Raw genomic sequence first — 23788 nt, 5'->3', positions numbered from 1 at the left:
AACCCTGTATTTTATCTGGGCTAGAAAATGTCAGAGGTGGACCCAGACTTGTGCCCCCATTGGCTTCATAGTTAGGCAGAAGTGTGAAAGTTTCCCAGGGGGCCAGTTCTTTGCTTAACCAACTGAGCCATCCAGCCGAACCCCAAAGCTAAATTGTGGCGATTTAAAACTTTTTTTTACATTTTGATTGCAAAAGATAACTAGTTTTCTATTTTTAAGCAAATATATGCTTTTAAGATTAGCTATATCTGCAACCTGAGGCTCCGGAGCCACACATGGCTCTTTTACCCCTCTATTGTGGCTCTTTGGTTGAAGAAACCTCGACAAGGTCTCAGCGGGTTAGTAAAGTAAAGAATGACTAAATAGGAAAGTGTAAGAATTCCTCTAATTATACCCAAACGACTGATATCTGTCAGGAATTGATGGATGAGGACCCAGTTTGTGAGAGACCAGAGTCAGTGTCGGAAATGTAATCATTTAATAAATAAATCTAAATATGACAGAAACCAGAGAGAACCAAAACAGAAAATGTAAAGAAGGGATAATTAAGGGATAAATAACACGAATTAAGACAGCTGTGGATGATTTAAAAGCTAAACCTAATGTGACAAAACATGACAAAAAACGAAGATCCTAAAATCACAAAAATCCTTGTGCATAATCATCTCACAATTAATCTTGAGCAAATTAGTTACAGTTTACTTTTTTTTTTAATTACCACCCTGCAATAGTGGCCTGTTCAAGGTGTACGCCTTTGTCCAACAGTTGCTGGGATAGGCTCCAGCAACCCCATGACCCTAAAAAGGATTAAGTGGGTTCAGAAGATGGATGGATGGATGGATGGATGGATGGATGGATGGATGGATGGATGGATGGATGGATGGATGGATGGATGGATGGATGGATGGATGGATGGATGGATGGATGGATGGAAGAAATCTCTCAATTTACAATAATACTATCTCAAGATTGTAATAGATTACGTGAGTCCTGTTTTACTTTTAAATTACTTTCTGTGTTCAATCTGCAAAGTAAAGCAAAACACCTCAAGTGACGAACATATCACAAAGTATAGTACAGTTATGACTAAATAGTATTAGTTTAGTGAAAGTACATTTTGCAGATTTAAAGGAGGAACCTTCAGCTTTAGACCTTGTAGTTAATAAAAATGACAATAGAGGTTAACAATAAAGTTAACAATAAGAAAAAGAGACCAAAAGAGGGGACCTGAGGCCTGTGTGCTTAAGAAACACTAAAAAAATGCTTTTTGAGAAAAGAATATATTTTTGGTATCTTTTCATTTGGTAATTCTCATGCGTTCACTGCATTGAACAACTAAACTGAAGTGTCATAAAAGAGCTGGTGAAGATGTAATGTGAAAATATTACTTAAAATTATTAGTAAAGCCTGACACTGCATTACGCCACAACCAGTGTTACTTTAACTTATTACTGTAGAAAATTAAATAAACAAAAAATCTTAAAGCAAAACAACGAGGAAAAAAGCCCCCAGAGCTGTGTTGCAGCAGCTAGAATGTATACATTTATTCACACATAACATTTTCTTTACTCATCACTTTTGTAATGGGATACTCCCAACATGATACTCCCAATTGGACCATCAGCTGGATTTAGGATTAGGACACTCACTTGTGGATAAGGGACATGGCACTGACACTTGCAGTGCATGGTAAACAGGAAGCACAAAGTGACCCAACAGACAGTCTGAATTTCCCCTCGGTCTGAGGATCTATCACGTGGTGACACTGCTTGACAGAGGCTCCACTCTAAGTCTGGTGACAAAAATAAAGAGTGAGGCTAAAGTCGCGGCTGATCACAGGTCTGTGTCTCAGTCCTCACCAGGTGTGCTAATGGACATGGACAACACTGGGGGCAACAGACGGCCCTCTGTGTCAAGCAAGGCTAATTTGTTATTTACAGAGACAGACATAAAATTACTCACAGTTTATAGAGGGCTTTAAGTGTTTTATTTTTTTGCACTTTCATAAAATTCTGAAAATGTTCAGCTTCAGACGTTTAAGACTAGGCTGTTGTAGAAATTTAATCAGCCTTATATTTAGATCCGACTAAATATATGGGATTTTTATTTAAATAACTTATACGTTCTATTCTAATAACATCACAAAGGCACAATTCATTAAAAAGGAAATTTGCAGAATTTCATTGAATATTTCTCATAGACTTGGTCATGCCTTAGACATTATCCGTAGAGCTTTTTTCTTTTTTCATTGAAACGTAGAGACATACCACATAGTTTTATGGATAATTAATTACCATGCATTAAAAATAATTTAGATTATAAGTAATGTCTGATATCTTCTATCTACTCATAAGTAAAATCATTTATTAAAAAATAAATCAGTTCATTTTTTACTGAGAGCACATTAGGAACAGTAAGAAAAGAAACAATAATGCTGAAATAATCATATTGAATGCTAAAGAAGTTAATACATCTTAAGCTTTCTTTAAGAAAATGCATGGGCTTAAATTTGTGGTCTGTTAAGAAACTACAGAGCTACCAGGATTTTAAGTAATAAGTAACAATAAAGCCCAAATAGATCTGTTGCTTCATAATTATTGTCGTGAGTAAAAATCATTGATGTTTTCTATTCAAAATTACAGCATCTTTGGGACTGCAAGAGAGGCCTAAAGGATGAAAAATAGTCTATGTCTTCATATGTTTATTTTGTTTAACAATAAAATAAAGTTCCATTCTTGTTAATCGGGACACAGATAAATTACTTTCTGACCTACAATATTGCCGTATAATCTTGGAATCTGTCTTTTACAAACTTTTATCTCATCCTTTAGAAGTTCAAGACCTAAATGACTGTATTATGTTCTTATAAAGGTTTAATTTTAATGGAAAAATAAAAATCGTTTACATTAAGGAGTGCTAAAGAAAAAAAAAAAATTGGAACGTTCTTCTGTTTGCATCATTCACCTTTAAATTCTCTCTTGATTTGGGATTCTTTTTCCTATTTAATTTCATAAAATAACGATTAAATTATATACAGTACTTGACCCTTTCAAGTGATTTATGTTTTTCAAAATACAATTCTATTTTCATGTTACTGTGCAGTGAAAGAAAATTAGTTATTTGAAATGATAAATGTTTCTTTATAACCAATGAATTGCCTTCTTCCACTTTCGGCTTCTCCCATCAGGGGTCGCCACAGCGAACGAGTCGCATGGTAGATTTGGCAATGTTTTACGCCGGATGCCCTTCCTGACGCAACCTTCTCAAACCGGGCTTGGAACCGGCAGAGGTAGAGAAGGGAACCAATGAATTGCCTTAAGTCTGATAAAACTGTACATCAGACTCACTTCAAAACTCTGCATCTGGCTAAATGAGGAAAAGGTTTTCAAAACAGAGGCAAAAGAAAAAGAAAAATGTTCCGACACTTTAGGATGGACCCTTTCTCTACACCTTTGCTGTTACATTTCATTTTTCAGTATTTTTAAAGGTAAGACTCTATAAGACTGTATATATATATTTACACATATATAATACAGCCTGTTTTAATTTTCTATATTTGGGGGGAACAGTCTTAGACATGCAGAAATACATACATGCATGACTGCTAAAAAAAAGAGCTGGTTTATAAGTAGCCGTAAAATAATCCAAATAAATATTTAAAATGGATGCACATGTTTATAAATAAGTGAATTGAATAAGTAGTAAGTAATTAATCTTCATCCAAAGTACTTGTGTAACTATGCAAATTGTCATTTGTTTTGTTAATTATATTTATTTGTTCTAAATAAATAAAAAGATGGAAAGAAAATAAATTGGGTACAACAAAATTGTTGAATTTGCAATTTAATATACTGCATAAATGAACAAATACAGTATGAACATTTTTGCAAGCAACAGCATTCTAATAATGAAATACATAAAATATGTTTTTTTGTCATTTTTCCTGAAAGGTGTTTATTGCATGGTACTTTATCATGTCAAATTTTAATTAATAATAAGTCCAATTTGTTCATTTATTATCTGGCTTATCTGTAGCAGAAAAAGCAGATTGAGAGATGCATCCTCGCCTCCTTCTTGGGTGGCGTCATCTTTCATCAATCCAGGTGTTCCAGAAAATTATTATCAGCTAAACTGCTGCAAAACACATGCAGGGAACCTACATATGTGTGGACTGCAGTGAATTACTTGTAAACAAAATGGAATTTACTGTACCTCAAGATTTATACACAAAACAATAATGTCTATGCAAACCTGATAGAGAAATACAGCTTAATCGGTTTCAGAGGGAACTCTGAAAATCACAAAAAATAGGATAAAGTATCATAAAATATCTAAAAAAAGCAAAACAATCCCATATCTGAAGCATAGTGGGAATGGTGGAAGATGCAAATGTTTAAAAAGTGGTTTTAATTTCTCTTTATGAAGGTAAAAATAATCCTTTTCAATATTTCATAGGAAAGTTCAACTTAGGTGAAGCTAAAACAACAGTTTCAATTAAGTCCATTTTCCACATACTGTCTTATGTGGATTGCTTTGAGAATAATTCTAAAAGTCTTAATTAGCTCTACAGTTCTTTGCACTCCCCATTTGTTATGAAAGAGGTTCCCCATGAGCCAGTCATGGGTCTGCAGATGGAGTGAGATGAGAAGCACAGTCTCCACTCTTAGATGGAGCGGATCATGCATGCTGTCTCAAGTTTCAGCCTCGTTTTTACTTTTTATCCCTCTTTGATGAGGTTCTGCCAGAGTCTTTTTACCACAGAGTCACATTATCGAGGTTTGCAAAACCAGGATTCTTTCTGAGCTCCCAATATGTGCTGTTCGTCAGCCACACATCCTGTCCAGAGGAGTCTTTGGCTTTCCTGAGGACAAACATGGAAATATAAACATGCACAATATTTAACACCAGTGTCTCACATAGCAGACAAATTACAAATAAAGGGAAAGTTTCAAAATAAAAGACTTTTTGTAGCTTAATTTCCTTAAATCCATTCAGTTGTTTTTACTGGTTGATGAAGGACTAATTAAAGGTAAAAGTATAACTTTTGAGTAAAATTCCAAAATGCTGATGTGACTCACAAGCACAAAGGTGTAAATACATTAAAGTCCCACTCTAATCATCTTTTGCTGATTAGACCCCCAATCTAACATCAGCCGTGTAACAAAAATGGGAAAGAAATGTTGGAGCTATCCACCTGCACAGTTTAGAGTCATATACTCAGATTTGGAAAGCAAAGACGATCATGGAGATGCATTACAAGGAGATGCATCAGAATGGAGCGGCACAGGGAGCTTGTGGACCACCCAGCCTGTTTTCTATGTAACAAATAAACTCTTTTTCAAATGCCATTTTTGGATCTGCTCCTGATTTACAACAATTTGAACAAAGAAATACTCAGAAATGCAATTTTAAACTTAAATTTCCTCCATCATGAAAAAAAATGCCACAAGAACGTTTTAAAAAACACCAAAAACATGAATTTGATTGGAGTGGTACTTTAAGTGATTAAAACTTACTTGAAAAAGCGTGGGACATGCTCCTCCCCTTTTTTGGAGAGCTCCTTCCTCCGTTCCCGCTGCTTTTCCTCTATGTCATCTTTCATCTTGTCTGCGTCGGCTACTTTTCCCTCCTCCAGCATTCTGCAGAAAGTTTAAAGATGTTTTCCTGTGTTTACCAACCACCTCCAAGCACCTCTACTACAGTATTAGGTGTAAACTTATTCTGCTTTGGATTCTCTAAATAAGGTAAATTCTTTCAAATCTACTCTTGGTTTTCGATCATAGAAAGGATCAAATAGATGGGGATGTTTGACCTTTGGTCTGGGCGTAGGCGGGTGTCGGTGGGAGGCAGAAGAGGCTTCAGGTCTGGGGTGAGTTCATTCAGCTCCATGGCAAAGGTGGAGAAGCCATAATAAATCAAGTAATCCTTAGGCTGTGGATCTGTCAGACAACAAACGCCTCTCAGGTAAGCTGCTCCACCAACCTGACTCTTTTGGTTTCATTCTGTCGGATGTCAGGTTTTAGCAGAAGCAGCATTGAGTCATTTTACTTTAGTGTTTTATAGATAGTCTGCCTTCGCTTTTAGACTTCTACTAGTTCAAACTTGAATTTCTTGGCCAGTTATCTGGGAAGTAAAAGGCCAAACTTACTCGGCTTCCAAACACATTTTGGAGTTGGAAGAGTGTCACAGAAGATTCCTTCGTGCCAAAGTCCTCCAAACCGGTGAATGACATTACCGCTTTGGTCGATCACCGTCCCCTGCACCTCATTCTTGTTGGTGTCCGAACCCCAGTAACGAGACTTCAAACACAATGTCACGTGATGGTAAACACTTGGTCCGACAAGTTGAGTGACAGCAGACAAAAGTTTCAGTCACCTTGACAAATGTGATCTTGCAGGAGCAGATGCTGTTTTTGAGATTTTGGATGGTGACCTCTCCGTAGTGCTCCAGGTACCGCTGCTGACTCAGCACATTATGGATGCAGGTCACAACCTTGTTCCACTCATAGTGATCCCCATACCTGCCAAAATATCCAAAACAATCAGTCAACAAAAATCGAGCAGCTTAGGTCAAAATGTTTTGTTTTCCTAGATAACAGAAATTTTATTTTTCACTTTCTGTAGTAAATGATTTAATCTTTTAGATAAAAAGCAAAAATACTGACTGATCCAGACTGACAGGTCATTTCATTAAACAAGAAATACTTAAAAGACAGGTTTTACACATTTGTAATGTTTTCATGACAAAACTCCCAGTAGATGGCGCCCTCAGCAGCTGTTTGGAAAGACCACTGTTAAAAAAAATGGCACCTCACAAGCTTTAAGATGAAGTTCTCTTACTTTGGCAAAGTCACATTAACCTTTCCTGTTGGCACAATCTCCAGTGATTTTCCCCAGAATTTATTTTTCCACCTTTGATCTGTGAAGAAGTGGAAGTTGATGTAAAAGGCAGCAGTAGCAACAGCATTTTTAAAGTCTTTTAGGAAATGTTATAATAAACAGCAGTTTCCCTTTGGTAACAGAAGCTTCACCTTGCCAAAAGGTGAAGTTCTCTGATTGTGCATGACAGGCTGAGATGGGAGGGTGGTGGCAGACCTGATGAAACAAAGAAAAGGCTCAAAGTGGAGTATTAGAAACTGCAGACTTGTTTTTACCTTGACTTTAGCTGCAGAGACAGCTCAAAACAATTCATAAAAATGGAAATATCCTAAATAGTGACCACCAAACACTGTTGAACTCCAGGTAGAAGACACACAACAAATAAGAGTAATAATCATGCAAGTGATTGAGCTAGCTACAAACTTTTGATTGACTGGCTGAGGAAACAAAACTTTGCTCTTCAATTTGTTTCAAGAATCTAAACCAGGGGTCTGCGACCTGTGGCTCCAGAGCTACAGGTGACTCTTTTACCTCTCCATTATGGGGTAAAAAAACAAAAAGTTTTTTAATCTAAAAAAGTAACCAAAAAGTAAATGCGATGGAAAAAAAATAGTAAACCAAGTCAATCTTTATTCAACTCATTACCAAACAGTTGAAGGGCAGTGTGTGTTACAGTCTGACTAAATAAACATGTTGACAGATTTTTGAGCACCATGTATTCAGAATTAAGGTGCACCAGATTATGAGGCAGATTTTCTATTTTTAAGCAATTTAAATGATTTTATGTGTTCCTTATGGTTCAAAAATACAGTAGAGCTCATTTGATTAGCTCTGATTTCGTTTTTACAAATTTCTGGCTGAGATGCAACACAAATGGTAAAATGAATTGTTTGTTGTTTTTTTATCACTGCTGTCATTACACTAGACTATATTTGCTGGATTTGCTCACATTTGAAAGGAAGTCATGTGAACGTCTAACAGAAATTTTAAACTATTTGATATTTTGGAAAAAGCTTGTCTTCTCTTTATATTTATGTTTTATACATGCAAACACAATAGTTCATTTATATTTCTCATAATTGCAACAGTAACATGGATATAAATCGGTGCCTGATGTTTCTGAAGGGTGAAGTAGATTGTGGCTCAATTTAAGTTGTGGTCAGTAAAAAATCAGTCTGAATGGCTCTTTAAGTTGAAGGTTGCAGACCCCTGATTTAAACTCTCACAATCTTCAGTCCACTATAAAGCCATTATCAGTCTTTGGTTCTTTATTTCTTCATTTGGTTTTCTAAAGACATTAAAGAGATGTTGAGAGAGATGAGACGTTGTCTTCACAAACTATTTCAAGAATTTCCACACAAAAAAAAAAACTTAATGCACTTTTCAGCGAGTTAGCTATAATGTGAGAGGAAATTAATCTTCATCTGCCTGTTTTCCAAACTAACGTAAAGTCATTTTTGGCTGCAGGTAGTTCCACTTAACCTCAAATATAGACGTATGGGGAAACACCAACAAATGAAACCTACAGTCATTATGCATATTGCAAAAACAAGCCATAAGAATAAGTCATTAATTATTAAAAAAACACCAGCATTTTATTCCATAAATAACAATTACCGGTACTAAAGGTTACAGATATAAAAATTACATAATACAATGCAAATCATTCTTGCACAGAATATACAAAAACTGCTAGAGGAAAGAGAAGGAGAATATTTACCAGGAAAGTAAATGAAACAACTTTGTGTAAAGACAACACAAAGAATATGTCACCTCTGTCTGTGGGGTGAGGTTGTGAAATAACATGGGGGAAAGTATCAAAATGAGGAAAAATGTAACACAAATTAAGAAAAAACACAACTTACTAGCTTTTTTGAGCACTTTATCTCTTTCGCCTATCATGTTTAACTATTTTGTTTTGTGTTTGAAAATAAAAGGAAATCAAATCAGGATCGTTATCTGATTTTTAATACTTTAATTTAGTGTTAATCTGTGGTGACATGAAGGTAAAGAAGAATTGTTTTAAGGTTCGCACGCAGATTACATGACTGTTTTTGAGAATGGTAATGTATTTTAACTTCTTCGAGAACAACAGTCGCACCGGGGAAGTAAAGTGCATCCTCACACATTAAACCCTGAATCAGCAGCGATCTGAAAGTGTTTGAATTAATAGAAGGGAAGTGCAGAGAGAGGATATAAAAAAAATTAAAGACAGCAAGACAAATTCAGATGAAAGCTCTTAGACAGCCAAAAAACTGAATTCCCTGTTACGTTTTTTTTTTTTTGTTGCCACATATTTGCTCAGTTGATTAAGCACAGGATCGATTCCCAGGGTGCTGATTGACCTTGATTCAGTGTGGATCCTTAGGCAGGACCCTTTCATGCTGCTGTCTAACTATGTAGTCACAAGCCTGTGCCGGTTCTCAGCCAGGATAAAATACAGGGTTATATCCAGAAGGGTATCCGACGTAAAAATCTCTGCCAAACCACCTGTGCAAATCAGTGAAAGCTGTTTCGCTGTGACAGAATGTACTGAAAGGTGAACAACAGCCTGGTCCAAAAACCGAAAAGAAAATCACAAAAACTTTTACTTTTTACTCTTTTTTTTTTCCTCCAGCTTTAAGAAAGCCTCCATTCCTGTTTCAGGTCTGTTTCTTGGCTCTTGCAGCAAAGCCACCTCACCTGCTCACTGATGAACTGAAAGCCTCGGTCTTCTCGGATACATTCGTAGGTTTCTCCCAACACCGGGTTGAAGGGCTTGTAGCGGTTTCTAAACATTGCAGTGGAGTAACCAGAAATAGCAAATGCAGCTATGTAAACCTGGAAAATACAAACACAAATGCTCTTACAATGTTTTGCAACAAAGCATGACTTCATAAAAAATAAACCAAAAAGGCCAATGCTTTTGGTTTTTCATGTTATTGTTTGATTCAATTTTTATGTAAAACAGCATGATTTTGACAGAAAAAAAAAAACTTTTTTCCTATAACTGTTTTTATTCTCATCTGGCTTCTTATCCTGTTTTTTTCTATTTTGCTGGAATTCAATCATGAGATAAATAGGAAACCATTGTTTGCTGTTGTGTGTGATTCCAAACTGTTACTAACATTTAACCTGTTCATCCCTATTCACCACCAATTGAAAATAACTGCATATGTATTACAAATGATTGTGTGTTAATAAATTGTTGTTATTGATCAGGAAAAAGTAAATAAAGAACAAAGTTTCTAAATTTGGGTGAAATCCCACCATCCTCTGGAAGGGGTCTGGAGTGTTGCAGGCCGTGTCCAGCAGCTCGCTGTATTCCAGCTCTTCACACAACCTCTGCAGCAGGTTAACCGGCTCATTGAGAGCCGCCGGCATGGACACTCGGGCCAGATCTTTACCTGAGGAGAACCAGCAACTGAGCCTTAGAGGCTTACACAGTTGGAGACCTGTTTTGTGCTGTGATGAAGCGGAAGACTCTTGCCTATGTTGTTGTAGAGGATGGCCATGAGGCCCACGTGGCTGTTGTCAGGACAGTGTGCTGGCAGTGTTGTCCGGCGTCCTGTGCTCTTAGGAACAAGACTATTAGGAGCTCTGGAAATGCTTGCTCTGTACTTCCGAGTTGCTGATGCTGCAGAGTTGGAGAAAAGAATCACAATGCTGGAAATGATGAAAAAGTTAAATAAAAGTCTTTAAATTAGATGGCTGTTCTGGACCAAAAGAGCTAAAGTCCGATCCGTTTTCAAAGATATTGACACTGGAAAATTAATTCTAGTGGGAATTAGGACATTTTTGGCCAGAATGGAGAAAATGCCTTTAAACAAAACCTTGTTTCTGAATCTTGTTAATTTTTACCAGTGGGACTTTATTGACAGATTTAATAAAGTTTGCTTCCAGTTTTTTTGAATTATTAATATTGTATTTATTTTTTGGTGGTGTAGACACAGTAACCTATACCAAAACCTATACCAAATGGAACTTTTTAAACTTGTCGATCTTTAACCTCACCGTTTGTTTTTGGAGACAACAACCGTCCCCTTTTGACCCGCCCTAACTGACAGAGCAGCCACTACACGCCCCTCACTCTTCCTCTCTGCCCCTGCCACCCTGGTCAAAGCTTCATATGACAAATTAATTTTAAAAAATACGTTTTCTCTAAAATGTGCCTTTTCTGTTGGTCTTAGGTCCATAGCAACCATTTTATGTTTTGGTTGCCCGGGGATGACAAAAAGGTCTAGAAAATCTTTAGAAGAATGGGCAAAAAAACCCGTTTAGATTTCCTTGGTTTTCTGTCAACCACACCCACATTCCTAAAATGTTGTATCTTGTGTCATATTGTTTCATTCAGCTTGAGCAGACTCCAGTGAAAAATAAGTAAACAGCAGTGGAATGCTACTTTTGAGAACTTGCCACACTAACCCTGTTCAACATCTACAAATTCCAACTTTTTTTTCCAAGTAGCTTCCCATTGATGCTCGAGAACTTAGGAGGCAATAGATTGAAATCCCTAGGAGGAGTTCAAATTTGTGGATGGTACTAGAGGTGATTTTTTTTCTTTTGGAAAATTCTGGATGACGCTGAAGACATTATCAGTTGTTGCACTCACCATGTCCCTCCTCCGGTTCAGAGTTGGTGGTGCTTCCATCACTGAGTCCAGATTCATCAGACACCTCAGAGGAACTGCCCCAGACAACGTCGTCACTGGCATCAAAGTACTCGGCAGCTGAATCTGCCACAGAGGGGGGTCCGTGGGACGGTGCAGGCTAATGGTTGAGAAGGGTAAATAAACAGGAAAACGAAAGGCAGTGTTAATAAATAAAAAGGTAAAATGTGGCAAAGCTAGATGCATTTCTCTTACCACAGCTAGTGTATTTGACCGGTGCTCATTGCTGGTTTCCCAGGATTCTTGGAGCTTCTGTCTTTCCAGGGACAACGATTCATGAACCGACTTCAGAGAAGCCAACACTAAGAGAGCAGAGAAAATTCAAGCAACATCCAGTTATTTCAGCAATCTTGTTGACCATGATACTCCAAAGAAAATTATCTAAAAATGTGGTCATTAATTAATTCAAAATAGTCAAGAGGTGTGTCTTTTTTTCTGACCTCGGTTTGAGATGGCACAGATGTCCTGCTGGATTTTCTTGCTCTCAGGTGAGAGGACAGAGGGAGGGGACAGCTGAGAGGAGACGTAGTCCGGGATGTTGGGCACTGATGCTCCAAGGTGGGAAGAGCCACTCAGGTGGCTGGAGGACAGCTGTGAGGCGAACAGGAGAGGTTACAACAGTTACCCATCTGCTATCATGTGTCCAGGTGTCACAAGAAAATCTATCAATGAGCAGCCAGGGGAAAAGCAGCAATTTTATAGATTGCAAGGAACACTTCAAGCTGCAAATGCATAAATATTACATGTATTTCTTTACGAATCAGGTGTCTGCAGCTGAAACAGATCCAAGTGCTCCTCTGAAAGAAGAGAACATGAAGTCTGAAACACTGTTCTTGTATTGCACCTGCTTATTGAACATCTGAATACTGCATAACCTTTTTTCAGGTTCTCCACATTGCGTCCAAATTGGGTCATCTTGTGATCCAAAGCAAGAGAGGACTAAATACTAGGGGTGTGTTTTTGCATGAGTCTGGCGATTTGATATGTTTCACGCTACGCGTCTCAAGTGTTTCTTTTTATCATCTTGGGCCCACTTCAGAGCACCACAATTCGCGTTTTTTTATGATACTGGCAGCAATGTGGCATAGAGTTTCGATTCGGTACCCAATCCCAAGCAAAAACTAAGTAGTACATGTCTCATAACAACAAAAACTGACTGAACATTCAGTATTTAACACAAACTGATTGTCGTGAGATCTTGTTGTTGTGGTGCGGTGTGGAACTGCTCAAAGAGCAAACTCAAATTTTGTAAGTTTTTGTTTCACTTTAATCTTTTTTCTTTTTTGGATGACAACTGCATGGTATTCTAAAAACTTGATTCTCTTTCGTCTGATTTTTTGTCTTCTGTATGGAGTCAGAAAATGACAGCAAAGATTCGCAAGAACCATAGCAACAAAAATAAAAATGATGAAACTATTTTTCGGCAGTTAAAGAATTTACTAAACGGTTTTTCGTTCTTCCTTTTTTTGGTCGTTTTTACAGCTTTTTCACTTTAACTGTTTGACAGCTTTAATCTCAAAGTTTCGGTTTAAAGTTTTCTCTATAATAAAACTGTACATACCATAATTTTAATGGGAAAGAAACAGCTCAGTGGTAATATTTTGTAATTCATTTGGACAGTAAAATTCCAAATTGAGTTTTACCTTTAAAAATCTAAAATCTTTAACTTTTCTTTGGATTAACGTTTTAATCTATAGGATAAATGCTCAAATTTTTATATATATATATATTTTTTTGCAACTATTAAAGGAAGAACTGATGCAATATTGAACTACAAAAGAACACAACTATTTCATGAAATTAAAACCGGCAACTTGTTCTGCAAAAAAGCAAAAGCAAATGTGCAATTCTATGAGCAGCCTCGTGACACTGAAACAGGGATTCTTTGAGATAAGCTTGTATACTGCTCTTCATGTGATGGTGCAGCAGTAATTATAGTTTGTTCAGAGTCCTTAATAGTGAAGACAGATGGATATGAAGTGTGGTGAATCAGTAGTTTGTAAAAGGTTGTTAAAACACACCGTGGTCATTCTAGAGTTGAAGCATTACCAGCTGTAATTAACACCAATTCTAACTACAGAGGCAAAACACCTAAAACTTAAACCTAACACTGAACATGCTAATGCAGGCATAAAAGTCCCAAAATAACTGTTGACATTAGTTGTAATGAATCATACAATGAATAAAAAACATTATTAATCAAAGTTTTATTTATGGGTATATATGGACAAACTGGCATATCCAATAAGCACCTAGACCCATTTTTCCCCTGAAAGAAAAATATGTGTGATTTAGGTCCCACAGACCAAGTGGACCACAAAACACATCTCTGATGGTTTTTCTCTTAGATTATGTCACCATGGGTCCTTTATCAGAAGCCATCTAGTGGCTATTTGGTCAACTGACATGGTTTCATTTGGGTCAATTTCAAACAAGCTTAAAAAAATGACTTGAGTTGGTAAAAACACAATTTTCACGATTCCAGAAAGCCCGTTTTTTTACTTTACTTTAAAAAATATTGCTTTGATGACTTTTTCCATTCTAAATGACAAGCAAAGGAAGTGAAGTGTGTACTACATATGTGAAATAAATTGTTTGTCATACAAAGGTGTAACTAATTATATTTTTAAAATTGCTTTTAAATTAATAAAATTTAAAGGATTCCTTTAAATGTAAAAGGTAAAGATGTGTTTCATTCTTACTGTCCAGATGTTGTTCATGTTATCAGTTACACCTGTGCTTTTCCTGCAAGTCAGAGTAGATAGAAGGAGGGGAAAAGGCTTTACGAAAGCATACATAGTGCTTTCTGTGTTTTCTTTGCGGGTTTACAATACAACTGCAGAACTTGACGGTCTCATAAACGTCTGTTTACTCTGACTTGCAGCTCAGACAAAACGTGGGGAAGTGGATCTAAAGCCAAAGGATTCTAACTTCTAATGAGCAAGCAAATGTATTTAACTGATCTCTGATTTCACATGGTGTTTGAATGTTTCTGCAGAGAAAGCATGGAATTGTTGTTGTTTTAGGAAAAGTATTATAAGCAAATACTGTATACCAGACTAAACCGCAAAAACCTGAAAAAAATTAGAAAAAAATACCTTTGCTGATTTAAGAAAATCATTTTCATTAAAACAATGTAGAAGTTTTAGAAACATTTGAAGGGTAACTTTATTTCTGTAATTCTCAGCAACTAATGATTTTTGAAAGAGCAAATGTGAAGAAAAAAAAAAGGATAGCTTGTTTGTTTTTATTGGTCAAGTCACGTCTTCAGGATCTTAAAGACGAGTCTCACGTCACGTCTCAAGATGCCCACTATGTTGGTAACTCACCGATTTGGTAATCCCACGAATAGGCTTTGGATTAAATTAGAGAAAGGCTCCAAAATGTTAATGAGTAGTTACCAGTGACACTTAATGTATGCATTCTATCACAATCCATTTTAAATAAGTATAAACCTTCACACATGTGAAGAGTCAAATCAATACATACACATTTAAAGACGTTGCAGAACGTTCTTACCATTCCCAGGGCTTCCACTCTGGACAATGTGCGTGAGTGGCCCCACATCTTTCCTGATTTTGATTTCTTTGGCTTCTCAAGTGAGATGTTCTGCTCCAAAATAATTTATGATCAATATTTTTTTATTTATGTTTAACTAAAAATTAGATAAATTAGATTTTTGCATTTTGTCAAATGAAGACTATTATATCCACAAAATCATCACTTTTTTGTCCCTGTGTTTATACCTGTATGCTGATGATGCGCTGCAGTTCTCCATTAGTAAAGGTCTGGCCCACCTCCAGATTTTGGAGCCTCTGGATTAGGCGGTTAAGCTCAGAGAGATCCAAATTACAACGGTTCAACTCTGAAAGTAAACATAAGAGGTTTATTCTCTTCCTGAGTTTCTACCACGGGATTCCTAACACTCTGGAGGTTACCAGGGACGGCTGTATTCTTCCTAGTATACACATTTTAAACAAATAAATATCTTCAAAAGACATTAATTTTGTTAAAATGATGGTAATAAATCAAAAAAACTATGTGTTGCATTTGTTAACTTTAATTAATGAAGGGTCACATTTGTGGTCCATAATCATTTTATTTTGCATCTGCAGGGGAGTGTTACCTTGAGCACACGTGTCTGGGTGATGGCTCTGCTGCAGCCAAGCAGACACCTTTGTGTTTACTGCCGTGTTGGTTGAAGGTAGTGCTTGAGATGCTCCAGCGGAATCCCCCAGTTCTGTGCCCTGTTGAGGGGAAAATACAAGAGAATTCACTCAATGGTTGACATACGTAACTCATTTGTAAAGACTGCACTGCTATATTTTAATAATTTGAATTTTTATGCAGGCAGTCACCAGATCTCCATTTGTCTGGGCTTGTCGTGTCCCACCCCGGCTGTGAGCATGAGCTGTCTCATTCTTCTTGAAGAAGCGGTGGGCCTGTAGCTTAGTTACCCAAATGTAAAAGAGATCCGGGCTTTTTGCCTTTGAGAGGCAAATAAACAATTCTCTAGTCATTGTGAGGAAACAGCATTTCTCAATAGTAAAAAATGATCAGAATTTGATGATCATTCACCTTCATATGATAGAGAATGTCACCTGTGTCCAGGTCAATCCGGTTTGCTTTCTTGTTTACCGTCATGACTGCCAGACTGACATCCAGGGAACCCTGGATACGTCCTCTAGAAACCTTTAAGAAATAAGAGCTTCAGGTGTTTGACAAAAGACGGTACTCAGAGGTACTCTAAGGTAGTCAGATTCAATCAAAGAATAAATAAAGATTGACAGTAAAAGGATACATTTGGACAGAAAATAAAAATATAGATAACAAGGAAGATACAATAATAAGTATACTAAATAGTACTCAAATAAATTGAGAAAAGCTGCATTTATACACATATTTTTACACTTATTTGGTGTCTAAAATAAGATTTTTTGGCAATTCTAAAAAAACTTGTTTCACAAATGGAAAACAATTTCCTTTTTTGTAGACAAGATATGATGTTAAACAGTTGTTCTAACATAATTTACTGACTGTTGTTTTTTTTAGGGGTCACTCACATCTTGTTGATTTTTGGAGTAGCGTAAGGTTCCCCCATCTAAGACGAAGTATCGCTGAAAAAAAAAAAAATTCCCTTTAAAAGGAGAAAATTGAATGAAAAAAGTGTTGCTCTTTTCTGACTGACGTCAAATACTTCTCACCTTGTGCCACCCTTTAAGAGGCCACTTTCTCCTCTTTAGAAGATATCCTTCACAGATTCCTGGTGGGGTCATTTCCTGAGGATTTTCACTTGCACGCATTTCTACTACAAGGTCATCAATCACCTCCCAGTCTTTGATCATCTATGGAAAACATAACTGAGAGCTCATGATTAACACCTAATAATGTTGCTAATATTATTGCCTAATAATTATTGCCAAAAGTTGGATTGATATTTTTACCCATAATATGTAAACAGTATCTCCAGTGCTCTATTAACATTTAAGGGGACATTTCATCAGAAAAATCATTCCAAAAGAAAATAAAGAACTTAACAAATACAAACAGCATTTTTTTATATTTATGGAGGATCTGACAGGTTTGAAATGTTAATGATTTAATCCTATAATTTAAGAAAATGTTTGTTTTCATTAACCTTAATTTATAAAGAAAAAATATTCACTAATAGTCACAACTAAAAATACTCAAAAATACTCACTTTATGAATTTTTAAAAATTGACAAAACTCAATACAATTTTGTGAGCCAATTCATATTGTACTTTTTTCAAATCAGTTGTTTTATTAAAAACTGACTTCCTTAAAATACATATCTTATACAATTTGTGATATTAAAATTATGTTAAAAATTATGTTATCAATTTAAACTCTCTTTGAAAGGAAGAACTTCTGTTTTGTTTTTCACATGTAATTAATTTGTTGCTTTTTTAACCTGTTTTTACTTTCTCATTCTACTTATTTTGTAATATATATTTTTTAACGTACACTAATATTTGCATTTATTAATGAAGCAGTTTGCTTGTAGTTTGTATGTTTTTTTTTGGGGGGGGGGGGTTCCTCATCAAGTAAATTTGATATTTGCTTAAAATGTAACAATATATTTTTTAAAAAGCATTGAATCCTACAATATCTGTCAGCTTTTACTGCTCCTGCCTTTTAAGGAAAATGTATCTAATGTTAAAACTGGCTGTAGCGGTAAAGCAAGGCTGTAATAAAAAGGTTGAGTGATGTGTGGCTCACCTGTCTGGAATGGCGAGATGACAGAGTGCTGCTGCTCTGGGAGAGGGCCCGCTTGTTCCACGTCACTGAAGTCTTCTCCAGACCACTCGCCAGCGACTGGCTGCGATTGAGAGAACTTCCATTGGAGTCCATTTCAGAGCATGGACCTCAAAACCTGCTCCATGTGGTGACTGGCAGCTTGTTGAGGAGTAAAAGAAACATCAAATAAAATGCTCTGCTCTACAAGTGGGACAATTTTAAAACCATTTCTATTTTTCTTTGATTTTCCTTTTTTTGCATTGAAATGCATGATTTTAAAAACAGTGTAGTGGTAGTTTAAACAAATAACCAAAATGGACAGACATGACCTTCCTTTAAAGCCTCTGACTGATGTTCTTTAGGGTGAACAGTATAATCCACTGGGTTGTGTAACTTATTGAGCATTCTCTTTTAACAGTTGGCTGCAGAAGCTTCCTTAACCAAACCCCCATCCCACCTCCCAGCACAGAGCAGATCAGGCTGCTCAGCCTCTGAGTCCCTGACAGGGAGAAAAAAGCGGAGAGATCCACACAAAATCACGGGTGCTGATTCAACATGAAAACAGAAAACGTTCAGCCACACATACATCCCTTTTTGAGTCAACAGAAAACACTGACCGTACAATCAAAGAGAAATTTAATAGTATTTGAGAAAATTGATAGCCTGGTTTGTATGTGGGAATAAAATGATTGAACTTTCCCTTTAAAAATCAAAAGTTAGACAGATTAAAAAGAAAAATACATTTACTCAAAAGCAAAAAATAAACTATTTTATCTTTTATTTTGAAACTGACAAATAGACTGTGCAGTTGTGTTATAAAATGTATTGAAACACTTCAAACACTTTAAGCTTGTCAGTTGCTTGATAATTCTTATAATTTTAAAACTAACTGAAATGTCTGATTTATAAAAATTCAATTACCAAAATTGTCTATTTTGATAATAATAGTACTTTTTTAATTCTGGATCTCAAAACTTTTCACTAAACTATTTGTCTTTTGATCATCTCCTGAAATCATTTCAAATGAAGAAAACACAATAAAAGGTAAAAAAAGAAAACTGCCTTAAAGGGCTCTTGAGAACCTCTATACCTTCACTGAACCACAAATACTGAGCGGAATCTTCAGGAGAAATTTCATTTAAACACTTCTGAAAGAGTCGGCTCAGGTAAACTATTAATAAAGTATTTTAACTGGAACCAAAGCAGAACTGTTGTCCATTTTATACAGATTGCATGTTTCCCATTTTCTATTTACACCTGTCATAAAAATAGAGCATGTATTTACCGTATTTTCCGGACTATAAGTCGCACTTTTTTTCGTAGTTTGGCAAGGGGTGCGACTTATACTCCGCAGCGACTTATATTAGAAATAAATTGAAATAAATACAGTGTTAACCCTCCTGTTATGTTCATTTGTGAGGAACAGAGATGATGTTCCTGGGTCAATTTGATGTATGAGGTATGTTAAGTGTTAAGAGGATGTTAAGTGACTCAGAGAATCAGCTAACTTTTTTTTACAGTAAGATCTTGAAGGCTAACAACATAATATTCTATTTTCCATTGATTTCATAGATTCAGAAATGCAATAAAAGTGAAAACTGTTTCTACAAAAACAGGATTAAAACAGAGTATTAGTTGGCCAATGATGCTTCATGAAAGGAATAAATAAATAAGTATGAGAAATAATTACTGTGAAATTATTAGATAAACAGTCTGCTATGATTGTGTCATATGAGGTTGTGAAAGTTAAAATGCGACTTATAGTCCAGTGCGACTTATCTGTGTTTTTTTCTACTTTATAATGCATTTTTGGGCTGGTGCGACTTATACTCCGGTGCGACTCATAGTCCGGAAAATACGGTATTGCTTTTGTTTCTAACTGTGAAATAAAAGTGGGAAAAACACATTAAATATAATTGTAAAGATTTACTCAACATATTTGTCTGCCACGATAGAAGCTAAAAACGTTTTATTTTACCCTCAAACAGAGATTTTTAGGCTTTTTGATGGCTGGATGACTGGATTTTTCATTTTTTTAATTTAGACTTTCAGTGTTTTTTTAAAAATAAAACATATTGTAAAAATGTTGCCATAGCCAGATCAGCCAGTTTTAATGCCCTGGACAAAACATGTCCAAGAGGCCCCATTGGCTGCTTTATGAAACAAAAATCCAACAAACAATAAACTGAAATTGTTTGTTTTAAATTTTAAATTTATAAAGCCACAAAGAAACAAATGTTTAGGGATGTAAAGAAAAAAAGTTATATTTTTGTTGCATAAGAATTTTTTTTCTTATAGTAAAATTTTATATGTACAAAATAAACAGATTAAAAAGGATAGAAAAAAAATCAAGCATGTGTAAATAAGAAAAATGGCAAACACACCCAAGGGTAAACCAGAGAGTGGCTTTTGGGGGTTTTGGCCAGTTTTCTGTCTTGCTAATCCACTGATGCGACACCATGTCCAACACTGCCTGTGAGGAGAGGATTAACCTCTGCTTAATTGGTTTTTCTTCAAATGTTTTAAGATACTTTTAGCAACTTGGACACCAAGTAAGTTGATCTTAAAGCAGAGAGAACTCACACAGCATGAAAGAGCATGAGAATATTTACAAATTAAACCTTTCCAGTTTGAAAGACCCATGTCAAAGTCTACTTTTAATGTATAAAATTGCTCTAAAAAGTTTTACGCACTTTTCAAAATAAAAGGGATTTTTTTTCCAACTCTGTTAAAATACAAATTCCGTCATTTGTATTTTTGTTTTTACAAACAGGTGGGTTTTTGGATTTATAACAGGTTGGAAAATCTCCTTGTCAGAGTCCAGCTCTGCTGATGTGTTTTCGTGTTTTGTGCGTGGCGCGTGTGTGTGAAATGTGCAGATGTAAACCAGCTCTGGTATCCTTGGTGTTACGTAAGGGAAAGAGATGAGGGAAGTAACTGACCTCGGAAATGAAAGCATGATGTGGTGGAAACAGGATGAAGGGATTTGAAGGATCCTGAGTTTGCTTACTCAAGAGAAACCCCAGAGAACACACTTGTTTGGATTTTACACAAGAAAGGCATACTCTATTAAAGATTCCTAAATAAAAAGATCCATCTTTATAATTGAACTTTTTTTCATTTTTAGGTAATGTTAATTTAACACTGATAATATTTCTTGCTTTAAAAAAGCACACACACTCATATGGATGCATACAAATGGTGTCCAAACACAACCAAGGCGGAGACAGCATGCCAGGGGTGGAGTTACGATGCACAGATTATGTTGTTATAATCCCTTTTTTGTTTAGAAATTGAAGCAATGATGGATATGTCTATTATAATTGTTAATTCAGCAAAAGAGATTTTGGAATGATAATTCAGATTTATCTGGACTCTAAAGATAAAAGCTTTACAGTTAAACTGAATGTTATTTTATTTCAGCCATTTATTTTAAACCCTCTAATAGTATTTTTAAGTTAATTTGCAAGCTTCAATCTAAATCCATCCAAATAACAACACACAGACAGGTAGGACCTCTTAATCTTTAAGCCTTTAACATTTTTCTTGCGTCAAAATAGATGAGAACCAAACAAACTATGTTTTTTTTTGGTGCTGTTTAAATCAAAACAAATTCTTTCTTTTGTTTTCAATATCAATAAATGTATCTTTAAAAAGAAAAAAAAGCTCTTACCTGAAAATCCACTCATCATCTCTGTCCTTTCATTAATCCAAGACTAGTGTCATCTGCACATTTCTAATCTATGACAAACCATTGCTTCCGCTCCAAACCCTGCGTCCCCTTGTCCGTGCACATTCAAACAAAGCACTCCAAATACTTGTTATATTCACAGATGATCACTAAATCTGACTGTATAATCTGACAGGTCGTGCCCTCTCTGTGCCGGTGAGAGACATGGGCTGCCTCCAAATCCAGGCGCGGCTGTGCACCATGCGCACTGTGTTCTGAGCGTTATCCGCATTAGCTGGAATTACAGAGACTGTCTACAAGAGATGTTGATGGGGGTAAGTCTATGAGGCTCCTCTCACTGTGCCAATCAAGACTACACATTAAAGTGTACAGATCTGAAATAAAGCTGTGAATTTTCAAACTATAATTGAATATATAAAAGGGGATGTCACTGATTTTGCATTATTTCAATAATTCACAGCAAATTTTAGCTACTAATTAACATCACACCTATCATGAGAACTTCAATCATTTATCTACATTTTTCTTCATATTTTAATAATATAAACTATTAAATCATTCCTCATTGGTTTCCAATTATTTTCTCTCTTGCTGCAGAATTATCAGGCGTGAATTTTGAGTGTCACTAATGCCTTTCTATAAAAATCTGGCCATAATAGACTAATCGACCCAGATTACTGTGCTGTAATCTACAGATTAGCCACATGGACCAGTGACCACTTTTGCTTTGGTTCAACCTTTATTTATTTTTTTACTCTCCCACTGATGTGTTTTAACATTTTTCTATCTGCTGGGATTATTTAAAGACCTACTCCAATGTAATTAGTGTTTTTGGTGTTTTAACATGTTCTTAACATTTCTTATAATGATGATTATTTATTTATATATATTTATATTAAATATTTTATTTGTTTGTTCAAATTTTAGTGAATCAGAGCAAGATTTTAAAATGGCAAAATCTTGAAGTTGTTACAGAAAATTCACAACAGCAGGCCATAAGTTTCCTGCTCTGCTCCATTCTGATATATTCACTTGTAGATGAGCAGATCTATTTCCACATCCAAGCTGGTGTCTGGATCAAAACAATATGAATGGATAGCTCCAATACTGTTCTGCCTCTCTGTTGCACCAGTAATGTTAGCTTGGGGTTGTGAGCAGCTTTAAACTAGCAGGAGACTGTAAACAGGGGATGATGGGAAATGAAGCAGGCTCACTCTGTGCCACCAGTACCGCCCAAAGTAAGTCTTATTTTTACTGAAAGCGGCACAATCATAATTAAAGGGAGTATACCATGCTATCTGTAAGCCTTTTATAGTAAACTATAGCTATGTACATGATAATATATTACTTTTGGCACACAAAAACACATTTTCTTATTAATTTTTTGTTATTTTCCAGAGATCTTTTCCAATCCAGAAGATGACTCGGCCTCTGAGGCACCGGCTTTTGCTCTGTGGGTGCCACCCATTTAATGATGTGATCCTAGAGTCAGCCTTGGCAGCGTGTCTGCGTCTTGCCCACGAAAACAAACAACCTTCAAACTTTTGCAAAGATGGATGTGAATATTGTGAATATAAAATGAAAGCATTTTGGCTAAACACTGCCAGCTCTGTGGAAAAAGTGGGTGTTTGTGTTAACCTGGGGGCGGTGCTGGCAGAGCAGACTCGTCCTGGGGGGGGGTTTCTCACTGTTCTATGTCAGCTCGTGAGAACCCACTTGTTTTTGTGGGTTGGGAGGGGCTGGTGCTCAAAGAGCAGGTTTTTAAGGAAATACTCAGAAATGCATAAACGGATCAAAAATACAGCTTTGGGGTTTCTTTTTGTGAGGAATCAACATTATAATTCACTTAAAAGCTAAAAAATATATATTTTGCATGGTGTAGGCCAGGGGTCACCAACCCTGTGCCCGCGGGCGCCCATGAGCCCCCGAGCATCCCTTGTGGCGCCCCGCAGGGAATGCTCCAAAAATAACACTGCTCCTATAGCAAATCAATACATTGTGGCGATCTGAGGGTTAGCCCCACCTTCAGCTTTTAAGACTCATGAGAAGTGGTGTCATGGTTAGCAGAACAATATAGACCCAGACGTTGAAACCCGGAAGGAGACACAGGTGAGTTCTGGCGTGGTTGGAAAATGGATTTAATGTTCAGATCCAGAATCACTGGTGAGTATGAGAGGCAGCAGACTCCGAGGGGACCCCACGACGAGGATGACGGGTTCCTGTAGGCTCGTGGCATCACTGGTGGCTTTGTCCGTGGATCCTGGCGAACAGCAGGTTCGTCAAAGTATGACCGGTGAAGCAGACAGTGCTGG

The 23788-nt window shown here is 36.4% G+C and overlaps 1 protein-coding gene across 1 annotated transcript; it reads right to left on the bottom strand.

Annotated features, from left to right (window-relative positions):
* Window positions 1-3833: 3833 nt before the first annotated feature.
* On the bottom strand, window positions 3834-21767 carry osbpl7 (oxysterol binding protein-like 7). The gene is made up of 22 exons (XM_023949693.2): window positions 21459-21767; window positions 17768-17944; window positions 16731-16871; window positions 16590-16643; window positions 16105-16218; window positions 15885-16013; window positions 15653-15773; window positions 15273-15391; window positions 15046-15135; window positions 11967-12117; window positions 11722-11828; window positions 11470-11626; window positions 10348-10494; window positions 10128-10264; window positions 9561-9698; window positions 7031-7094; window positions 6840-6918; window positions 6376-6520; window positions 6149-6299; window positions 5813-5939; window positions 5517-5639; window positions 3834-4861 (listed from the first exon to the last, which is right to left on the bottom strand). Exons 2-22 carry the CDS (start codon window positions 17897-17899, stop codon window positions 4753-4755), a joined length of 2535 nt encoding a protein of 844 aa, XP_023805461.1. The 5' UTR covers window positions 17900-17944; window positions 21459-21767; the 3' UTR covers window positions 3834-4752.
* Between the last annotated feature and the right edge of the window lie 2021 nt (window positions 21768-23788).

Source organism: Oryzias latipes, chromosome 19 (assembly GCF_053564925.1).
Source record: "Oryzias latipes strain Hd-rR chromosome 19, Olatipes_Hd-rR_3.1".
NCBI classification, from domain to species: Eukaryota; Metazoa; Chordata; class Actinopteri; order Beloniformes; family Adrianichthyidae; genus Oryzias; species Oryzias latipes.
The sequence above is the reverse complement of the archived record's forward strand: the minus strand, read 5'-3'. Positions and strand labels throughout refer to the sequence as shown.